The sequence below is a fragment of the Plecotus auritus genome (genome assembly GCF_963455305.1).
Source record: "Plecotus auritus genome assembly, chromosome: 1".
Classification (NCBI taxonomy): Eukaryota; Metazoa; Chordata; class Mammalia; order Chiroptera; family Vespertilionidae; genus Plecotus; species Plecotus auritus.
This window is the reverse complement of record NC_137770.1, coordinates 124,596,899-124,618,370: the sequence shown is the minus strand read 5'-3', so window position 1 is coordinate 124,618,370 and position 21,472 is coordinate 124,596,899. Positions and strand designations below refer to the sequence as shown.

At 49.4% G+C, this 21,472-nt stretch overlaps 1 protein-coding gene across 10 annotated transcripts in view; it reads right to left on the bottom strand.

Moving 5' to 3' along the window:
• TLE3 (TLE family member 3, transcriptional corepressor) overlaps positions 1–21,222 on the bottom strand; it is a 45,949-nt gene extending 24,727 nt beyond the window's left edge. For 5 of the 10 annotated variants that reach the window (XM_080660944.1, XM_080660946.1, XM_080660945.1 and 2 more), the window contains exons 1-6: positions 20,126–21,222; positions 19,419–19,519; positions 18,876–18,939; positions 17,879–17,923; positions 1,694–1,756; positions 89–163 (exon numbers count right to left, since the gene is read on the bottom strand). In XM_080660944.1, coding sequence (XP_080517070.1) covers positions 89–163; positions 1,694–1,756; positions 17,879–17,923; positions 18,876–18,939; positions 19,419–19,519; positions 20,126–20,149 — 372 coding nt within the window. In that variant the 5' untranslated portion in view covers positions 20,150–21,222. Of the gene's footprint in view, positions 1–58; positions 164–1,693; positions 1,757–17,878; positions 17,924–18,875; positions 18,940–19,418; positions 19,520–19,684; positions 19,811–20,125 lie in introns of those variants that run through there. The other 5 variants (XM_080660939.1, XM_080660942.1, XM_080660941.1 and 2 more) reach the window with 2 other exon arrangements.
• Between the last annotated feature and the right edge of the window lie 250 nt (positions 21,223–21,472).

Below are 21,472 nucleotides of genomic sequence, written 5' to 3'. Positions count from 1 at the left end.
GAGATCAAAATCGATCTCTGGTTATGATAAATGAGAGGAATAAAAGGGCTATACACACGGTGAGAGGCAGATTGGGGAGTCCACGTACCCCGATGATGGCATTCAGCTCCGTCATGGTGACCTGCTTGGCACGTTCCACAGCCTGCGCCACCTGCTGCTGGTGCTGGAGGGAACGGAAGGGGTTAACTATGGTGGCTCAGGACAGGCAGCCACCAAGCCTCACAGAGGCAGAGGAGGTCCACGACACTGGCAGCGGACACAGGTGGGTCGTGGACAGGACATTTTCACTTTCTTCTTTAAATCTTTTTCAATGAGCATGTATTACTTTTGTAATGAAAACTTCATATAAATTGTTTTAAATTAAAATATAAATGAACCAAAAGATGGGTTTTAGTCAACAGCCCCGCTCCAACAGACATACAAAAAAAGTTTTTCCATGCATTAGATTATGAGCAGGGCATTGGATGACATTATTGAATGATTACTAATGTTCTAAATGCAGTAACAGTATTGGAGACACAGGAGCCTGTCCACGTTGTTAGGAGACGCAGCGGGAGCAGTGAGTGGTGAGCTGTCAGGATGCCTGCAGTTTACACTCAACGGATACAGAAGAAATATATGTGTATCTAAATATAATCAAATCTGTATCTATGTAAATAGAGAGAAAACAAAAACATATGTCTACATAGAAAGAGAAAGAAAATCAGCACAATGAACCCGAAAGTAAGCAATGAGTCGACTTTGGGTGATGAAGATGTTTCCATGTTATGTTCAACAGCTGCAACAAACGCATCACTCTGGTGGGGGCAGCTATGGGAAATCACTGTACTTTCCACTCAGTTCTGCTATGAACCTAAACTGCTGTAAAAAAGAGTCTTTTTCAAAAAACCATTTTTCGGTGTATTCATTCCCTTCAGCCTTGAGGTAGCACCAGCTTCGTATGCAGCTGTCTCCCCTACCAGGCGGCAAACTCTAGGACATGGCTATATCCTGTTCTTACAAGAAGTCAATAATTTTTGACCCAGGACTCCAGGAGTGAGCTGAGAAGGGCCCAGGAGGGGCATGGAGGGCAGGGCCTGCCCCAGCGGGAGTGAGCTCTGCCAGACGGAAATGGGCCTCACAGGCAGCCCATCTGTCCACCCTGTACCAAAGAGCCTCCTTGGAGATGTTTCCACTGGCTCAGCCCCTTCCTCAGGTGGGGGCCCCCTGCAAAGTGGCTTAGAAGGTGATGTGAGCTATCAGGCGTGCCTTTGGCGAGTGCACTGTTCTGAAGGGTGGGGTCCCCTGTGGGTACTGGCTCCCCTCATAGGGGCTGGGTCTTGATACTGACTGGCCACGTGTCCTTGCTCCTAGATGGCTCTAGGTGTGGAATTTGAAGCACAGGGAAGCAGAGTTCAACTGGATACAGCATGGGGGCACAGAGGCAGCTGCTGCCCATTGCTACCCCAGTGGCAGGCCAGAGCCCTCCTCTCTGGTCTCAGATAGTGGCAGAGAATTAGTCCTACCAGAAAAATGAGCACATTGTTCCCTCTGATGTGGCTCCCAGGCCCTGAACTGGCTGGAGAAGGCTCTGTAAACCCCAGGCTGTCAACTTTAACTTCAGTCCTATGAACAAACACGGGCTAGAGCTCCGGTGGGACCTCATCAGCCAGTGGCTGCTTTGGAAAGAAAAGGACACAACAAAAAGTCTTACCTCTTGTGACAGGAAAGGCATGATCTGTGCTAAAATTGTGTTCAGTCTCTTGGCAATCTCTGTCTGCAAAAGAAAAGAGACCTCATGAAGTTCAGGCAAATAAATCGTCGCCAAAATGTCAGACAAGTGGAAGTGCAAACTCCCCCGAACCACAGACCCTCCCACTGGCTCATCATTTCCACCCTCAGGAGCCTCTTGGCTAAATCACAGCATGAAGAAATCTTCCAACTCCCCCAACCACTCTGCCTACATTCTGGGGATCTCCAATTCTCTGTCAGAGGTGGTCCAGCTGTTTGGGTCAGAATATAGTTTGTTTCCTCTGGATGAAAGCCCTAATGAAAAACAGAGCAATACAAAACAAGAATAACCCCCTCGCCACCCCCACCCCCACACACACACACCAGCAAAACCTATTACAAGAGGGAAACAGTGCAGCGAGGAAGGAACTGCTATGCCCAGTGGCCCAAACGGCAACAGCAAGACAGGCTCTCAGACAAATCAGGAGGTCGCCGGGAAGCCCCCAGGGGGTCATGTACCAAAGGATCCCGTGAGGCCAGCTTCACGCAAGGTGATGTGTGGCTTACAGGGTCTGCTGCACCACCACTTTTCACTGCTGCCTCTCCCATATATGTGCTGCCCAGCCTAAAATCTCACCGTTAACACTGTATTTTTTAGGGTAAAGTATCACCTTTCCTAGAAGCCACTCAGGAGGCAACTCTTTAGATCCCTAAGGCTTCATTGAAGTTGATCATAGAAAGGCTTATCAATTCCCTACCCCACCTCCTAACACTCCAGAAAACATCACATATAGAAAAACATCAACTGGTTTTGCCACCCTTGTGCTCTGTGAATGCCAGATAGAAAGAGGTTAAAAGAGAGTGGTGCTAAATGGTTAACTGAGGCCAGACCGGGAAGGCCTAGTCCTAATAACAGACAAGTCTCACAATTGCTTCTCTTATCTCCTTCTAAATCCTGAGGCCACTGAGGCTGAGATCCCAGCACTGGCTTCAGAGCTCTCATCAGCACACAGCAATCTTCCAGAGACAAAACCATGACAACAGCCTTTAAAAATCTGCAATCATCTGCATGTCAAATGATTCTGGATGCGAAATCCTTGTGCACTTAAAATAAAAGCAATGTTGTTTGCCGGCTTACACACAGACCCTGGATCTCCGGACCTCTGGAGAATTCCTGGGATAAATACCCCAACCCAGCCACTGAGGAGGACGCCTGTGGTTTGTGAGGAGCCAGCCATCCACTAGGAACTGACAGGCTTTTCCAGTCTTGGTTCCTGGAGCTGCTGGCCACAGTGGCAGGCTCCAAACAGGGACCCTGCTCATACACCAGGGCCTCCTGGATGGGGCCAGAGACTGCTCCTGTCTCCTGGAACACTCCAATGTTCAAGAGCAGGGTCAGGGTTTGGTACTGTGGGCATCTGGGGTGGAACAATTCTTTAGTACGAAGGGCTGTCCCTTGTATCCCAGAGCAACTGAGTGTCAATAACAATCCCTACTTCCAAACTTCCAGGGTGATGAGGGAGTATCACAGGACCCATAGCCACATCTGCACATTTGAGGCACACCAGCAAGAACATTTACACCAGGGGTCCTCAACCTCAGTGCTACTGACATTTGGGGCTGTCATTGCAGGGTTTTCTGTGCATTGTAGGGTTTTTAATAGCATCCCTGGCCTCTACCTAGTAGATACCTGTCTTTCATATTGTAAGGAACCTGGGAAGATTACTAAGTAATTATTGTATAAATTATTTTTAATAAATCTTTATTGTTCAGATTATTACAGTTGTTCCTCTTTTTTCCCCCCATAGCTCCCCTCCACCCAGTTCCCACCCCACCCTCTGACCTTACCCTCCCCCCACTGTCCTCATCCATAGGTGTACGATTTTTGTCCAGTCTCTTCCTGCACCCCCCACATCCCCTTCCCCCCGAGGATTGTCAGTCTACTCCCTTTCTATGCCCCTGATTCTATATTGTATAAATTATTAATCAAGGTAAGTGGGAAGAGTAGACTCCAAAATAGGGTTTTTTTTCTCATTTCTATTCATTTTTCCTCCCCCAAATCAACTGATAGTGGGGAAGGAGAATGAAGTCTGAAAGTCAGGGCTGTATATGGCAGGAGTTCTAGAAACAATCAGCCAGCCTGCATCCCAGTCCAAAACCGCATAGAGCAACAAGGTCACTCAATGGTCATGTTTATGTGCCAAATTAAGAATAGAAAGAGATATAAAAACAAACAGAAATAAACTGGGTTCATTGCTTAAGAAGCTCAATTGGTCCAAGACCTCTTACCTCAAATAACTAGCATAGCAGTGCATAGCACATAGTAGGTGCTCAATAAATGTTTAGTCAAAAGAACCTCACTAGCCTCCCTGTATTTATTTTTCATAGTGGAGTGTCCCCCTAGCCGCTGACCTGGGCCTGACCCAGTGTAGACAGCATCTGTGGGAGGGATCGGGGTGGATGAAGTGTTGACATATTACTGGGAGGTGGGGTGGGCAGCAGCCAAGTCCTTTGAGAGCCAGACCAACCACAGCCGCCTTGGTGGGTCTCTGGCTGTGGCCCCTCCCCACAGCCAGCAGGCCAGCAGTAGGCTCTGAACTTCCGGGTCACTCTGGCCTACTCAGCAACTACAACTCTCACCATCTCTGGGGTAGGTGGTTATGAAAGGGTTCCCAGCTATTGCCTACTTCCTCTAGCAGATAGGCCAAGTGTCAGGGTCTTGGTAATTACAGGAAAAAGTAGCTGACCTTCCCCTTCCCCACACTCATCAGCAAACATGCAGCTACAGGCTTCCCCTGTGTGGGATCTTCTCCCCAGGCCTGGAGCCCAGCATCTTCTCGTTTTGAGGAAAAGGGATCTGCCAGGATTTCAGGTAGCTGTGCCCAGTTCAAGGCTTGGTATCCAGGCTACCAGGTGACCACACAGTGACATCAGAGCAAGTTCCCTCTTAGACTTCCACCCCTCTGAAAGCGGTTTCTGCCTCCTTCACCTGTCTTCCAACATCACAAACAGGGCCCTCGGAACAGCTCCACACAGACATGGAATGTTCTGGAGGCCTGGGTTTGGCATCCAGGCTCTCTCCTGGGCTTGACCTCAATGCAGAGGCCTCAGTTGCGCAGTTAGAACTTTGGTGCCCCACGAGACAAGACTATACCCGGCTGGGGCCGGCAGAGGAGGGGTGGTCTTCCACCCCGAGGGCTTTATAATAAACCACAGCGGCCCCGTCCTCGGGTCTGGGATTTGTTTGGGTTGGGGAGAGCTGGGGGTAGAAAGTATGCAAACTGCATCCCTCCTGGCCCTTCTGGCTGTACCTGTGCCATCACCTGCTGCAACAGCATTCCCCTCCCAGTCTCCCTAAAGAGTGGAAGCAGGGGTTGAGCCTCGCCCATCTGTACACATGCCACCCAACACAGAGAACGGCTTGGTATACTCTGGTGAGTCAAAGAATGAACAAGAAAACTGTCCACTACATGATTTTTTTTCACAATGATTTTTTTTTTTTTTATTGAGGGTGGTGACAGCAAGAGGGCAAGTCCTGGAAATAGAAAGTGAGCCAGAGAGGACCACTCTTAACACTATAAATAACGACTAACATCCACAGCCGCAGCTCTTCCAAGTGTTTTATGTGTGAACTCACAATCACCCTAACAGGAAGGCACTTACTAAAATTTCCATTTTTCAGATGGGGAAACTGATGCTCAGCAATTAAGCAACTTCACTAAATGACTTCCTACCAAGAAACCAAATTTCCACATTTCGAGAGAGCTTAGAGAAGTATTTTTGAAAGAAAAACTACCATCAGGGTTAATAATTGACAACATTTCTGATGAGAGCAGCTGTTAAAACAGCATTTTATCCAACTCAAACAACAGTTCCAAGAAGGAAGAAAACAAAATCAAGATGTGTGACTTTAACTATCGGGATAGTCACCAACCACAAACTGGAAGGAGATCGTCGCTGGAAAACTCTTTTTGGTGGCTCAGGGCACTGTTATCACTAAGGCCACCGCCCTCCATCCTTCCCTCCATCTCAGTCCCACCAAACCACCGCCTTTGAGTCAGTCTCAGATGTGAAGTGGAGAGGAGAGGTGCCTACGGCAGAAAGACTGCTTCCTTTGGAAAAGGGTGTGTGGGGAGCCTGATGCTGCCTTTGAAAGTTTCTTTTCAAGTGTGGTTCAAAGAAGGCGGCTTTGCTGGTAGAAAACAGTGTTGCTCGGAAGGAACTAATCTACTAGACACAGGCACTTCAGAGAAACGTGCACGGAGATCCTGAGAAGTTCTGGATCTGAGCTCCCAACTGGGCGCTTGGAATAACATCTGCCCTGTGTCTCAGTCGAGATTGTTAGTCAAATAAATGAGGAAACAAGATAGTGGGGGGCAAGTGTAATTTCCCAAAGAGCAATCTGCTCAATGTGCCTTAGGAGCTCCCATTTGCCCCATCATCTCCTCATTAAAGCAGGACCTCTAAGCATCTTGCTGTAAACTGAGGGTACTTGAGCATTCTAAAGTATATTTCTCTCCCAATATGCTAGCATCTACTTTGCTGCTGCTTACCACCCCTGGGCCTTGGACCAGGACACTAAATTAAGGGAGATGGAATCTGCTGGTGGTCCTCACCCCCAGCAACCTGTTACCCCTGGCCTCAGCACCGAGCCAGGCTTTGGCCTTTTTTTTTTTTTAATTTAGCTGACTGCTCAAGGCACAGCTGACAGGCACTTCCATCAGACGGTCTCTCCACTATTTAGTTTTAAACTGCCAGGCAGTTGTACCAGTCAGCTCTTGAGAATTTACCCTTCTTTTTAACCTCAGCCAAATAAAAACAAGGAGAGGGAGCAACCTACCACTTTAAAGAGCATGTTATGGCCCAAGGGCACACAGAAATGACCTGGTTTCCATTCCCGGCTCTGCCTCCATCTAGCTGTGTGGCTTTGGGCAAATCACTTCCCTCCACTGTGCTTCAATGTTGTTGTCTGTAAAACGAAGGATGAACTGGATAACTTATAAGATCCAGGAGCCACCACTTAGAGTTTAGAATACTAAACATTCCTGAATTGCTCTGTGACATGTCACTTTCTCCATAAAGCTCAGTAAGATAGTGCATGGCATGAGTTTGAAGGACGAGCAAAGAAGCAAGCCACCTTGAGAGGTGGATGGTTGCTAGGTGGTGGGCTAGGCTGGGGCTCAGTCCCAAGAACCAGTCTTCATAGCAGGAACCATTCAAATGTGACCATCAGGAAAACTGCACACAACTGCCAGAGCACTGATGTCCTAAATCTCTACATGTCAAGCCACGGTATGGGTTCTCTGCTTCACAAGAAAAAAATGGTTGTGAGCTGAAGACAGCCAGGCAAGGCCTTTACAAGATGTATCATTTAGTGGGAAGTAACAGCAATTTCCATGTCTGAGACAGCCAAGGGGCTGCCACAAGGCTCCTGGTTCACTTCTGCAACAAAGATTCCTTCCTGGGACAATCCAGAACCCATCTGTGGATGTGTATGAAGAAAAAGATACCTGCCTATGTGAAGCATGAGTTACGCTCCCAAGCCATGTGGAAATGGTTGGTGGTTTTCAACTCAGCTCTTGGTCTGGTGTGCCATGTGACCTCTGGAAAGACATGCCCACTGGCTGGGCCTCAGGTCACTCTTCTTGAAGCATCTGTGTCTGAGGTGGGGACTCGGTCCATTCTGGGGTTCTTTAATTTGAATCAGCTTTAACCTGGTTCTCTGACTCAAGTCCTGGGGTGTTCAAAGTGAGTCTGCTCCACCTTGAATTAAAATCACAGGGGCACAGGGAAGACTGGGGGGCTGTACAAAAGAAAGAGGCTCCAGCAGCTGGGTGCCACAATCACCCAGCAATAAAATATTGGTAGATCCAGAACAATGTGTCTGGGCAACTTAAATTAAAATACCCCGTTGCATTTCTAAGGCAATTCTAAATTGATAGGCCCTCAATTATTGGACTACAAGATGATATTCCTTGCCAGGTAGTTTCTCCTCAGACCAAGCTGAAATAAAGCAAGTAGGTATTTTATTGCTGATGGGACGGAAGTCTAGGGACAGAAAGGGGTGAGCCCTCCAGCAAAAGTTGGCATGGCATTCCCAGGCCCCATCCATCCCTGCCACAGGCCCTAGGGCAGAGGTCGGCAAACTCATTAGTCAACAGAGCCAAATATCAACAGTATAACGATTGAAATTTCTTTTGAGAACCAAATTTTTTTAAACTTAAACTTCTTCTAATGCCGCTTCTTCAAATTAGACTCGCCCAGGCCGTGGTATTTTGTGAAAGAGCCACACTCAAGGGGCCAAAGAGCCGCATGCGGCTTGCCAGCCGCAGTTTGCCAACCACGGCCCTAGGGGAAAGCAGCACCACGGTGCCTTTAAGAAAGGAGCAAATAAATGATCCACTTAGCAGTCAAGGGAGATAATGACCCCTGTTCCTGAAGGGGCTAAGGAGGTTTACATCACAGATCACTCAATGATAGGTGAGCCTCCTTAAAGGCCCTTTTAGCACTGACATATTGATCAAATTATATATAACTACAACACCATTAAATATTTATGCTTCCAAAGAAGCCTGCTGAATTCTTTATGCTGGGAGGGCTTGGTACAAGAAAAGGCCCAGCCCTGGTGTGACCCCGAGGATCTGTCTCCCATAGAAGGAAATAGAACACTGGGGGCACCAGACTCCAGGTCCTTCACACAGGGTAAGGATGGCAGGAGGACACAAAACATTCACCCTGACCCAGCAAGAAAGGCAAGGGAGTCCGGGGTGCTGAGTTTGTGACATGACCATTCCACATGCTTCCCTGAAAGGAATTTGCCTTCTCTTCCTCACCCTACCAGAAATCTCAGATCTTTTCTGCCAAGAGTCTAGGGGATAAGGGAACAGGAAATAGTAGGGCTGAGTGAGGAAGTGGGGGATGGTGGGGATAGACAAAGATTCTAAGCCACTGACCTTGGAAGAATTGACAATGCAAAATCTTGCATTCCAGTCCAGGTATATCCTGCACTTGGGCCTCAATTTCCGTTAGGAGGCAGATTTGGTTCCAATACAATAATCTCAAAAATGAATTAAGTGCTGTGCACAAGTGAGTGCCCCATCCTCAGGAGCATGGTCTAGACCAGTGGTCGGCAAACTGCGGCTCGCGAGCCACATGCGGCTCTTTGGCCCCTTGGGTGTGGCTCTTCCACAAAATACCACGGCCTGGGCGAGTCTACGTTAGAAGAAGTTTATGTTTAAAAAATTTGGCTCTCAAAAGAAATTTCAATCGTTGTACTGTTGATATTTGGCTCTGTTGACTAATGAGTTTGCAGACCACTGGTCTAGACTAACCTTTCCATGGGAGAGACCTGGGCCTAGATAACAGCCAAGCCCAGCTCTAAGACTCTAAGACTTTCATTTCTCAGGCTCTGGGTTTCCATCCACCAGGCTTCCTGTTAACAAGATCCAATGATCTTTAAATATTTGTTCACTTTAATTACTTGGTTCCCAAACACATTAAAAACTCTGCTTGCCTCCCACCCCCACTCCAGGGGACAGCCCTCAAAGAGCCTGCTTATGTAGACAGAACAGGGAAAGTCTTTTCAGATTACACCTTCCCCCCAACACTGTCCATTCATCCCAGGCACTGTCACTCTCCATCCCATCCCTCCCCTCAGAAAACTTCCTGCAGCCTCCCCCACCTCCCCAGATTCCACTGGCCAACACTCTACAAGCAGGAAAAATTCTCAATTCCTCCCTTGGGGCTGCCATGGCAAACCCCCACCTAATCCCCCAGGGAACATTATAAAAATCTCCCCTTGCCCCTTAACAGGCTGTAAAAGTCACATTACCCTTGCAGAGGCAGTTCCTAAAATTTTGGGGGGTCTCCCCATGAGGGCAGTACTGCTAATGAAACACTGGCCATTACTTTTAAAAAACAGGGGCTCTCTAGGAAACCTGGGTGGCAGGGAAGGGAAAATGAGGTGTAGGGGGAGGGGACAGAACTGTGGGCAGAAACAGAGCCCCATTTTATCCACCTACCACCAAGTTCACAACCAAAGAGCATGTATGTCTGTTCCTTAAAGGGTGAGAGGGTCCTCTCACCCCAAACAAGGATGGCAGGAATGGTGGCATTTCATAGGCCACCAAAATCAATATCAGTTATTAGAAACTTGTTTTTATGATCAGCTCCCTCTCAAACCCATCTCCTCCCAAACTGCCATCCAGTGGTCTAGTAGAGTTTTCATTAAGAATTAAAACCAGGCCTGGCAGGAGTAGCTTGGAGGTTGAGCATGGACCTATGAACCAGGAGGTCATGGTTCGATTCCCTGTCAGGGCACATGCCCAGGTTGAGGGCTCGATCCCCAGTATAGGGTGTGTAGGAGGCAGCAGATCAATGATTCTCTCTCATCACTGATGCTTCTATCTCTCCCTCTCTTTTCCTCTATGAAATCAATAAAAATAGATATAAAAAATAATTAAAACCAAACAAAAAAAAACAAAAACACAAATTGAGCTGTGAATAATGGTTATCAAGGATTTAGAAGGGCAATGAGATAAGGCCATAACACTTTAAACTCCACACCTAAATAGACACCGAAGACAAGACAAGCATAGTTTACTAATAATTTACCTCTAAGCCATTGACCCTGGCTTCCTGCTACTCAGTTCCTTCTTGTAATCCAAATTCAGCATGTTTACCAAATTTCCCCAAATCTGTTTTATCATCTCTCCTCCTAGCTATCTCTTTTCTCACCTCCCCCTTTTCGTACCCTCTCACACTTAAACTATCCATAATGTGAGATGGGGAAAAAAAATGCTTCAGCTACATTAAACACACTTTTAAAAAAAGGTTTATGACACACTTCTTTCTATAAACAACTTTTACACTGACAGGCTTCTTTCAGAAACCCGAGAAAGCCAGCCTTCCTTCCTTCCCAGAAAGTTCAAAATGCTATACAGGGTTAGGGAGAACCCCAACCTGGAACATAATCCTACTCGAGTCTTCCACAAAATGAATTCTGTGCACCCAAGTACTGGGCCAAGCAGCACGAAGGACTCATGGGCTTCAGTGAACACCAAAGGTCCCGTTCCTCAGGGAACTCATAGCCTTGTCAATCACACTCCTCTCCCCACCCTGCCATCAGCCCCAATTTAAGAACACAGGCCTCCGTGGCCCTGGAAGTATGCAGGTCATCTTCACACCCCTTTATAGTCACACTATGCTCTAATGCTTTCATTCTGGTGTTTGCTTGCCCCAGACCCAAATGCCTATTATTTTAGGTTCCTAAAATGAAAATGTCTAAACTGCTTTATAAACAATCAAGTGCTACTTAGGGTTATATTATTATAACCAATAGTATTTGGAAGATCAAAATTTCCAAACTCTTTATCCTCAACAAAGGTCTTCTTCCTGAGGTTATTTGGTGGTGGTGGCAGCTGCCCCAGGACCCCCAACCCCATTCTTTGTCACTCACATGGTGGGTAAATAAAGGGCAGCCGGCCTCTGAGAGAACGGGGCAACAGCCACAGCCAGACTCCAGACTCCAGAGCCAACAGGGCTTGCCTGGCCTCTCAGCCCCACCCCTGGTCTCTCCCAGCATGGGGAATGTGGCTCTTTCTATACCCTTCAATGGATGCAACTGGTTAAGGGAAGCTTTGGTGACAGTGCAGTGAAAGGAGCCTCTTCCCAAAAGGTTGTTGCATTTTCAAAGGAATGAAGTTGGCTGGAGTGAAGGGGAGGGAGGCATTTGTTCTCAGGCAAAATCTTCAGGGTTGAGTAAATGGGACCTTTGGGTAACTCCCGAAGCCTGGATGAGCCTCCACTTAAGAATATAATTCTCTTCCCCACTCACCCTCCCATTTCAAGAGGGGCCTTTGCACAAGAACAGCCGCCTAGAATCTGATTTGAAAGGGGATGAGAGGTCCAGGATCTGACTCTCCAAAAGGAGGACCCATCCCCCACCCGCACAAAGGTGGCCTCTGCCTAAACATTCAGTGACAGCTAGGAGGCCCGCCCGCTGCCTGTGCTGTGCTGACTGTGCAACTTTCTTAGCAAACAAAAGAACTCAAAATCAATGTTGGTAAGAAATGCCAGGTCCTAAGGACCCTCGGGGGGAGGCGCCGCAAGGGATGACTCAAAGCAACGAACCCAGGGAATCATTCTTATTTATGTGAAGGCAGGAAACACCCTCTTCCTGAAGAAGTTTCTCCTTAGCCCCCACTTAAGGGGCAACATTTACTTTGAAAAGCAAGAGAAAGAAAAGAAATAGCCAACAGAGAAAGGCAAAGAGAGAAGGGAAGAAAGCATCTTGGCTCTGAGTCTCAGAGAGCATTTGTTGAAAACAAGATATTGTCCCTTTAAGCATATAAAAACAAGGCCCTTGAGCACGCAGTTCTCACTCTGGTACACAATTATGGGTGCTTTCAGCTGTCTAGCACTACTTCAAGTGCGCTCTTAAACCAGACTGTCAATGGCATGTTGAAAGCTATTTTGCTGGCTGCTATCATTAATAGCAAAGTGGAGAGCTGGGCTGATGAGAATTAAATATGGGGGAGGGGGCGGGTCACAACCAGTCATTACAGAATTACCCATATGAGAAAGGAGACAATGCCACATTAGGAAATAAAAGTTCAACCTAGAGTATTCCGATGGGGACACAGACAGGGGAGGCTGCAGACACAGAGCATCCCCCACCCCCACCGCAGGCAGATGGACTCAGGCCAGCCCAGAGCCATATGGGGATGCAGGAGCCACAGAGTCGGGAGTGTGAGAGCAGGAGTCCTTGGAGATCACTCCTGCAAAATGTTACCACCTCGCCTCACTCCCCAAGTGGAACCCCCCTCCACACTACTCTGAAGACTTGTGGACTTGTGGCTTCCGGAACACACTCACTGCCTCTCTACGCACTGTTGCTGCTTCTGGAGGAGTCTCCAATGGCTTCTGCCTAATAAACCCTTGCCTTCCCTCTAAGATGCAGCTCAAATAACAGCCCTCGGTGTAGTCCTCGACCGGACTCCCCTTTCCCAGGAGGAATAAGCTGTTCTGCTCCTGTGTCACTCGGCCATATTAGCACTTACCTCACTGCATTGCAATGACTTATTTAGATGCCCGACTCCCTAGTGGAAGGAAGGGTGTCTCATTCACCAGCCCCAGCCCACACCCAGCACATCCCAGGTCCCTAATCACCGTTTTGGGAATGAAGCCAACCCCCTCATTTGACTGATGAAGAAACTGGATGCTGAGCTGTGGGAGGAAGCCTGCAGAGCCAGAGGCCAGCCCACAATTAAAACTTCCACTTCCTACTCACAGGGCTCAGGGAATCAGAATTCTACCCTCTCAGTAAAGAAAAACCAGTGGGTTTACTGAGCACCTACCATGTGCTAAGTGCACATAAGAGACCCCAACAGAGGACCTTAGTCCATTATTACAAAAATGAGATAATGAAGTGTGAGAAAGGGCATCACCGATGCTAGATTGCAGAGGAAACCCCACTGAGATTGGCCTTGATGACCTTTCTGTTCCTGGTGTCCCAGAATTTTGTACAGCAAATGGGACAGGAAAACATTTTCCTATGCAGGAAGAAAAAGGGAATTCATTCCTTGATTGACTCACTCCTACAACAAAATGGAAATGAAAGGCCTCTGACACAGACTAGAGTAGACCCTTCCTATATGAGGTAAGGAGGAAGGAATCCAGAGAAAGAGCTCTGTGCAATCTGGAGCCTCCTGGTCCAGAGAACGAGTCTTAAATTAGAAGCCAGGATCCCTCCCAGGCAGTTTCCTTGATCGGTAGACAAGGGAGCATTTGTCCATCTCCCAGGTCATTTAGTGATCAAATGTATAAGAAAAAGACCCAGAGAAGCACCACAGTGTACTCTGTACGTCATCGGCAGCCGACCGGAGAAGGCTGGCAGTCCGGAAGGTGGGGGGTGGGTCTCCTCCTGGGTGGACAGGTCAGAGTGAAGAGAGCTTTGAGCAAAGTAGAGACCACAGCTGAGTAAGGCAGGGACCCAGGACAGTGAGAGGAACTGTGTGACTGGAGGAGACTGTTCCAGGGAAAAGTCAGATGGAAACCAGAATGCAGAGGGGTTCTTAGATGCCAGCACTGTGGCCAAATTGACTCGGATTTCTTCTTAGCTCAACACAGATGCCACACAAATAGGCACTGCCCTCGTGTAAGTACCTATGTCCCCTTCAACTTTGAGAGTGGTGCCACCTTCTCCCTACCAAGACACACTACTCCTGGGCAATGTCTTTGTAATCTCGCCACCTGCTGGCTCCCCCTGGCCACCCACACCCTCACTTTGGTCGCAGAATGTCAAGCTGTCGTACCCAGAGATTTTCCAGCCCAAGTCCCTTACTACTTATGTGAGAGGACCAGAGGGGGAGATGACAAATCGAGATTTCCCATCTCTCCCTCAGCCCCGTGTTCATGGCCACCACCATGGCTATCTGTGTCCCTGAGTAAAAAGTTCACAGGTTTTACCACTTTACCTCACCCATGAACCTTACCTCTGGGATCTTTAACTACTTATACGTTCCATGTATCATTCGCACCTCAAATCATTAATTGTGCAAATAACTGGCAATTCAGACGAGGACTGTGGGCAGAGGGTTCAGCTGATACGGTTATACAACCCAAAGTGGGGTACTTTGGACTTTGGTGTATCCAGGTTTGTAGCCTTAGCCTCTTGAGATAACAGCACAGAAGAAAGCAATAGTAATTAAAGGCACAGAGTGCTATTAGGACCGGAGCACTCTTCATTTCTTGAGTCTTGCTGAAGAGACCTGGGGTTGGGAGGAAAGGCTTCAATGGCAGCTCTACCGCTAACAAGGGGCTGGATAAGTCAGGATGCATCAGCTGCCCTACTGGGCCTCAGTTTCCTAATCTGTAACTTGAAAGTTTTGGATGAGAAATCACAGGGTTCCCCCAGTTCCAGCATGGCAAAAGGAAACTTAGAGAAAGAGTTGCTCAGTTTCCAGAAAAAGCTGACCACACAGTGTTGGCATGAGGCTGCCCCCAAATAAAATGCCTCAAGTCCTCTTTCAAACCCTCAGTGCTCACAAGTGGAGGTGGCCTGACCCAGTGTCTCACAGAGTCAGGGCCTCAAACCCAAGGCACAACAGTTGCTCTGAAGTGCTTGTTTCTAAGTGGCTTTGTGATTTGTGGCTGACGCTGCAAAGCCTGCACAGGAGTAAGATGGAAACTGATGAGCTGGTCAGCCATCCTCTCCTCCCTGGCCTCGCTGAATCACCCTTGACATTATGTCTGGAAGCAAGGGCTTGGAGGGGTGAGTGACCTCTTCAAGTCTCGGGCCAGGCCCGTGATTCTGTAATCTTTGCTTTACCATAATTAGGGACGGAGGCAGAAGAGTGGGAGGAGAAACCATTTATTACTTCTCTGGGGTTTGACAGCTTGGAAAAAGAATGAGAGGGAGACAGTGAAACGGCCAGGAGAGAAGCCAGCCACAGTGAGTTTAACCTCTCAGTAAAATGAAAATGGGCTGGACACACCTCATCAGCTGCCCTCTGTCAATACAGGACCCATTTGGCAGAACCTGTGGTTCCAATGGTGGTGCTGGTGTGAAGATGTGTATGAGAACAGGCTGAGGACCGCCATACTTCCCAAGGTGCTAGCTCAGGAGATCATCTATTATATAAAAAGTACAGAGAGTCCCCACTCCCAGCCCTGAGCTTAAAGATGAAGAATCCAGCCTGTTTGTTCCAGGCAGATGTAATCACACGAACAGTCAAGTCTAGAGGGCAGGACACTGCATGAATAATTCAAGTACTCCAGTCACTTGATTGTGTGTGCAGATAAAACACGAGTCAACCGCTAAACAGGTCAGCTGATAAACAGGTCAGCTGATAAACTTGTTTGCTCAGGCCTAACCACCATCCGCCAAATGCACCCAAGACCCACATTACAATTAGTGGCTGGATTTTCTTCTGCAGAAAGCTCGCAAGCCCAGGGAGTGGCCAGTCCCTTTAGGTCAGGGTTGCACTTCTCTGCAGAGGTTACTTCACCTCTTTGTCTCTTTGTTCCTACACAGCCATGGGGTGATTTCACCCAACTCAGAGATTGCCATAAACCCTGCAAAGGCACAGCCTTCAAGAGCACACATAATCATGCTGGGAAGCCAACGGGAACTGAGGCTGGAAGGCAAAGGTGACCCCGATTTGAGTACCAGGGTCTACCTTCTTGGCCTTCGTTTCCTCACCTACAAAAAGGGGTTAGAGAATCTATCTGCCTCTGGCAACTGACAGGATTAAATGAGACAATGTAGCCAAACCTCAGGCATTCTCCCCCTAAGAACCCTGTTTCGGGAATGGTCAGAAGCCCCAGATACACACAGCTGCTCTTTATACAAACCCCACCACCAAATGTGTTAAGGTGGTTAACTCTTCCCGAGTTCAGTATCCTAAGGACTCTGGGAACAGCTTTGCTCTGCCAACCAAGGTAGATTTTCTGTGCCAAAGAACCATCCACTCACATACACGGGGAGGAACACCACCCATTCAGACCTCAACATGCAACAACATATTACACCTTAATTATGAAGCTCTTAGAATAACTACTGCTATAAATTTTAAACCTGAGTGCAATTACCCTCTTTAAACACACCCAAGATACTAAGCACTGAGGGAAAAAGAAGAGGAGGTAGAGAAAGGGAGGAGGTGGCACCTTGCATAAGACCCCAAGGTCCATGAACACCTGGGACCCCAGTTCCACTTCATCCAATCTTATCACACAAATCAGAACCAGTCAGTTCCACCTCAAGTTGGGCAGAACCAATCTCCTGAGAAGAAACATTTTTACATACAAAGCGGTATCTGTTTATGATTTCTGTGGATCAAGAAGTAAAAACCTGGTAGCCTTCATGTGCCTTCCTAAAAGCACTAATCCCTCAGGAAGCCACAAGCTGACTTCCCACATTGCTCAGTAAACTCAGGCCCCTTTCTGGCTGCCCTTCACCCAACACTGGGGCTCCCTCCAGGAAGGAAAAGGAAACTAAGATTCACAAGGCTCTATGCAAGCTACTGGAGCAGACAGGAATCTCGGAGCATTCCAGAGGTCACCTGCCCTGGGTCCTGCCCCCTGAAAGAGCAAAACCTTGTAAATGGCTGTTAATTTACAGCAGAAAATCCATTCAAGTCACGGTCACCAAAAGCTAGCATGAGTCAAGAGCCTTCTGAGATTTCAAGAACACCAATTGTTAAAAAGAACAACAGGCCTGTTCCATTTATATATGCCAACACTAATCGTTGGCCAAGCCAAATTATAGGCAGCCTCTCCTTGGAACACATACACAAACAGTCCTCTCCCACAGCCCAGCCTCTCACCAGGGACTACTTACTGATATGCACCCAGATAAAGGGTATTTGTATTTGCTCAGTCTGAGGTATACTGTTATTAGAAGAGTGACAATATGAGTAGTTTACATATCCATCAAGCAGCACCATACTAGCTAAACTGGTTTGACTTCAGGATTTCAAAGGTGAGCTCAACTCCCAGTCATCTCAAAAGTCCTGGCCAGGCTGCCCTGGGCAAGTTACTTCACCTCTCCAGTTTACCTTCCTTCTCTGTAAAATGGGAAGGAGACTGCTTTCAAATTAAGAAAGAGCTGAGAAAGTTCCCTCATAAATTAAGAAAGAGCTGAGAAAGTTCCCTCATAAATACAGACAGAGCATTAGGGTTTTATTTCATTCTGGTTATATTTTTAAGCAGTTAGTGACTTGTTCCCTTTAAGTTTTGACAGCTCAGCTTGGCTTTTAAAACTCTTGAAGTTAAATCTTATCAAGGCAGAACATCACATTTTTGCACACGCGCGCACACACACACACACACACACACACACCCCTCCTGTATTTCCTCTTGAGAATTTTACATTAAAACAGATAAGAGCAGCCAGCCACCTCTGGGCTTCAGGAGTTCTAAAGCAGATACTGAAGGTACAACTTTCCCTTTGCTCCTCTATCCTCGGAGACCAGAACAAATATCGCAAGCTTGAAAGCTCAATGTCTAAGAAATTAGCAAAACCTCAGACCCTGCATTTCAAGGACTAGATCTGTTCATTCTTCCTGAAGAAGTAGGCTCATTTTCAAACAGGATGGGCCATAAGAAACCATGTATTATATGTTTTTAAATTGATATATATATATTTCTTTTTTTTTAAAGCACTTACCTGCTTGTGCATTTCAATGTTCAAGCCATAGGACATCTCATAGTACTAAAAGTGAAAAGAACTACCATTAACAGACAACTCAGAAATCTCTCTATTTTCCTAAATCAGCTTTTGGGGAAGTTTTGGTCAAATTGTACTTTCATGATACATTTGCTAAAGAAGTTTAAATCAAACCCCAGCCAGTAATAGTGGTTTAAGGGCTGAACACCAGCAAGTGCTGTTCTCAAGAACATTATACATACAGTAGTCAGAGAAGCTTGGCCCTCCCTTCCACAAGCACCACATGTGCCATATATCCTGTTTATACAAGGTTCGGGTTCAACAGGGAATCGTGTGTACACTGGGACCCTCTTGTCCTCTGAGAGTTATTTAGCAATGTGTCGAAGGCCTCTTATGTGGAAAGCAGTTCAGGGAGGCGCTTAAGTGCTTTCCATGCCCTCTCACAGAGGGATGATGTAAACTCGCTGGAACAGACACTGGGAAAAGGGGAGAATGGCCATCTACTGCCCCAGGGCTGATAAGATTCTCAGTTGGGAAATCCCTGAGAGGGTAGTGGAGGCTCTTCCTCCACTCAGAAATGTCTGGGGAAGGAAATGGATAGGAGGGAGGGTTTATAGCCCACTGGCTAGATCCCCGGGTTGCAAGGTTTCCAAACACTCCCAAGAGGGCTCTAAGGGAAATTTTTATCCAACCCTGATGTGGGGTCCTGTCCTATTCGCCAAGACAGGGCAACCAGCCCTCTGGGAAACCTTCAAAACATGAACTAAAGGGGCACAAAGGTAGGGCAGAAATGCTGGGCCTGGGGTTTGGGTTATTCTTTCTGCTTCTCCTCTCGCCCACCCTCCTCCAAGTAGCCCCCACCATCCCCCAAGTAGCCGGCTGAAGGAGGGTGGGAAGGCTCAGAAGGCACACTAAGATTGCACCCACCCCCAGGGCTCCAGTCGGCCTGCCAGCCCGCCCGCCCGCGCCCGCCAGGCGGGCCCTCACCGCCTCTCACCATCACATAATGGCGTTGCATCTCCGTCTTCTCGTTCGCCAGCTTGTCGTATTCCACTTTGAGGCTGCAAGGACAAGAGCAGCCAGCTCAGGCCTGGGGCCTGCACAGCCTCCCTGAGGCCCCAACAGAGGGCCTCTGAGAGCCACTTTTCCACTTCCCTAATGCCCCCCTGGGTACCCTATTACCCCAAAGCCTCTGGACGGAGGGAGAGTGAAAAAACTAAAACTTCCCGGGGCCAAGTGAGGAGAGTGATAAGGCCACAGGGAGGCAGGTCCCTGACGCTGGCTCTCTACCCCCAGAACCCAGAGCGAGCCTGCCCAAGACTCCAGCCCTCACCCTGGGGAGCCTGCGGGCTGTGCGGGGAGCTGGGAGTCTGTAGGCGGAGAAGGGTAAGGCAACGCACTTAGAAAGGGGAAACAAAAGGCAGAGGCCCGGCCACCCTGAAGCCCAAGGTCTGGAGACCCCGCCGTCCCCGCGGAGGTGGCAGGAGCCACGGCGGGACTCCCCTTCCCTCCAGCCCGGGGATGGCCCCCAAGGCCTTACCTGTGATATTGAGCTTGCAGAAACTGGAATTCGTCTTTGATCCTGTCACAAGACTCAGCCACTGTGAATTTAAATCCCGGCTGTCCGGGTTGATGGGGAGCCTGAAGACCGCAAGGACAAGACAGGGAGGGAGGAATGGGGCGGGGGCGGGGTAAGGGGGAGGACATCAGCTGGGGCTCCAAGCGGCCTGGCCCCTCAGCGGTCGCCCTCGGCTTCCCCCCACCCCATCCTCACCACACCAGAGAGCCACTCTCACAGACCCCCACCTTCCCAGCAAGTTTCTCAGCTCCCAGATGGGGCAGGAGGGGGGACACCCCAATCTCTTCCAATTGGCTGCAAAGCTCCCATCTCTGTAATGAAGGGGTCCCCCATTCCCAAGTAAGATGGGAGCAGGGGAGACACGAGGCTGAGTTGGGTGACTTAGTCGAGGGAGCAGGAAACAGCGTGAAAACAAACAGGTCTCTGGAACACAGGCAGCGCCCCCTCCCACGGGTAGAATGAGCCTCCTCTCTCAGAGGCACCCCCACCCCCTTTGTATGAGCGCGCGTGCGTGTGCACGCGGCGTGCGCGCGCGCACACACACACACACACACACACACACACACACACCAGAAAGGTAGCAACAAGCAAAATGGAGGTGCCAGATAAACTGCCTCGTTTACCCTGCCATGATAGATGCTTAAATAAACCGAGTTGCAATTACTCACCGGATGTCTGCCTTGCGGATACATGGCAGGGAGGGGTCGTGATTCGCAGAGAGTGGAAGCGCCGAGAGTCCGGGCCGGGGAGATGCGGGGGAGGGGGGAGCCAAGCCCGAGCGGGGGGCGGCCGGCAAACCGAGAGCTCGCCCCTGGCCCCCCCAGCCCGCTCTCACAGCGAAATCCCAGAGTCGGGCGCCCACCCAAGCGGAGACAAAGAGCCGGGAAGCTGGCGGCAAAGTCGTCGGCGGGCACCGAGGTCGGGCGGCGGGCGCGGGCTTTGTGAGCCTAGGACTCGGCGGGCTGTGGCCGGCCGCCTTCCCCCGATTGCGTGGAGCGCGTCAGAACCGGGGGCTGCGTGGACATCGTCTCCTCCCTGGCGGGTCCGGCACGGCTCCCGAGACCAGGGCCCCTCCAGGGGCGAGCGCGGGTCCCCTCCAATCACTGAGATGGGACGGGGGCGCCCAGGGGCAGACCCAGCATTCGTGGCGCGCGGGTCCAAACCCAGTGGCGGCTGTCGGCGAGAAGAGGAAGAAGGCCGGCTCCGAGGTGGCGGATAGGGGCCTCAGGAACGCTGGAGGGTAAGGGCGGGAGCCCGGAGCGGGCGCTCCAATGCCCCCCCTCGGAGAGGAGAGCCTGCTGTTCGGTCTGCTGCTATTGCTGCCGCCGCCGCCGCCAGCCCTTCCCAGGGCCGAGAAGAAAACTCCGGCTCAGTGGGTGCAAATCAGCCGACCTGGCATCCTAACTCCAGCGGCACAGAAAGCCTCCGCAAAAGGGTCCTCGCGGTTCCCAGCTCCAACGCCGTGTCTCCAGCGAGGAGCGCTCAGCGCCGCCACAGTCGCCACGGAGCGCGCAGGCAGAACGCTGGAGGGAGACGCAGCCGGAGACCCGGGAGCTCTGTGGCTTCCTTCCTTCCCCTCGGCTCGGCTCAGCTCTCCGCTCTGCGCCACGACAAACCCCCTTAACACACACAACACAAACACATACACACATACACACACACACACACACACACACACACACACCAAAAAGTGCCCCGGACCTGCGGATACCACACACAGACAGGCGAGGGGGGACAAGCACGAGGTCTGAACTGCCGCGAGAGCAGTTCCAAATAGGGACTGAAAAGTAACAAAATAATGTGGCAGCTTCTACCCGCGCTGGCCAATGGGAGCGCAGGGCCCCCACGTGGGGCCACTGGACTCGGTCTGCTACTGGGCGCCGCCGGGCTCTACGTCACAATGCCCTCTTGTGTCTAAAACTATGCATGAAAAGTAGCAATCAGGCCCTCCCCGCTGGTGACTTTAGCTTGGGAGTGAAAAACAGCGCTCCTCAGATCAGGAATTAACCGAAAGA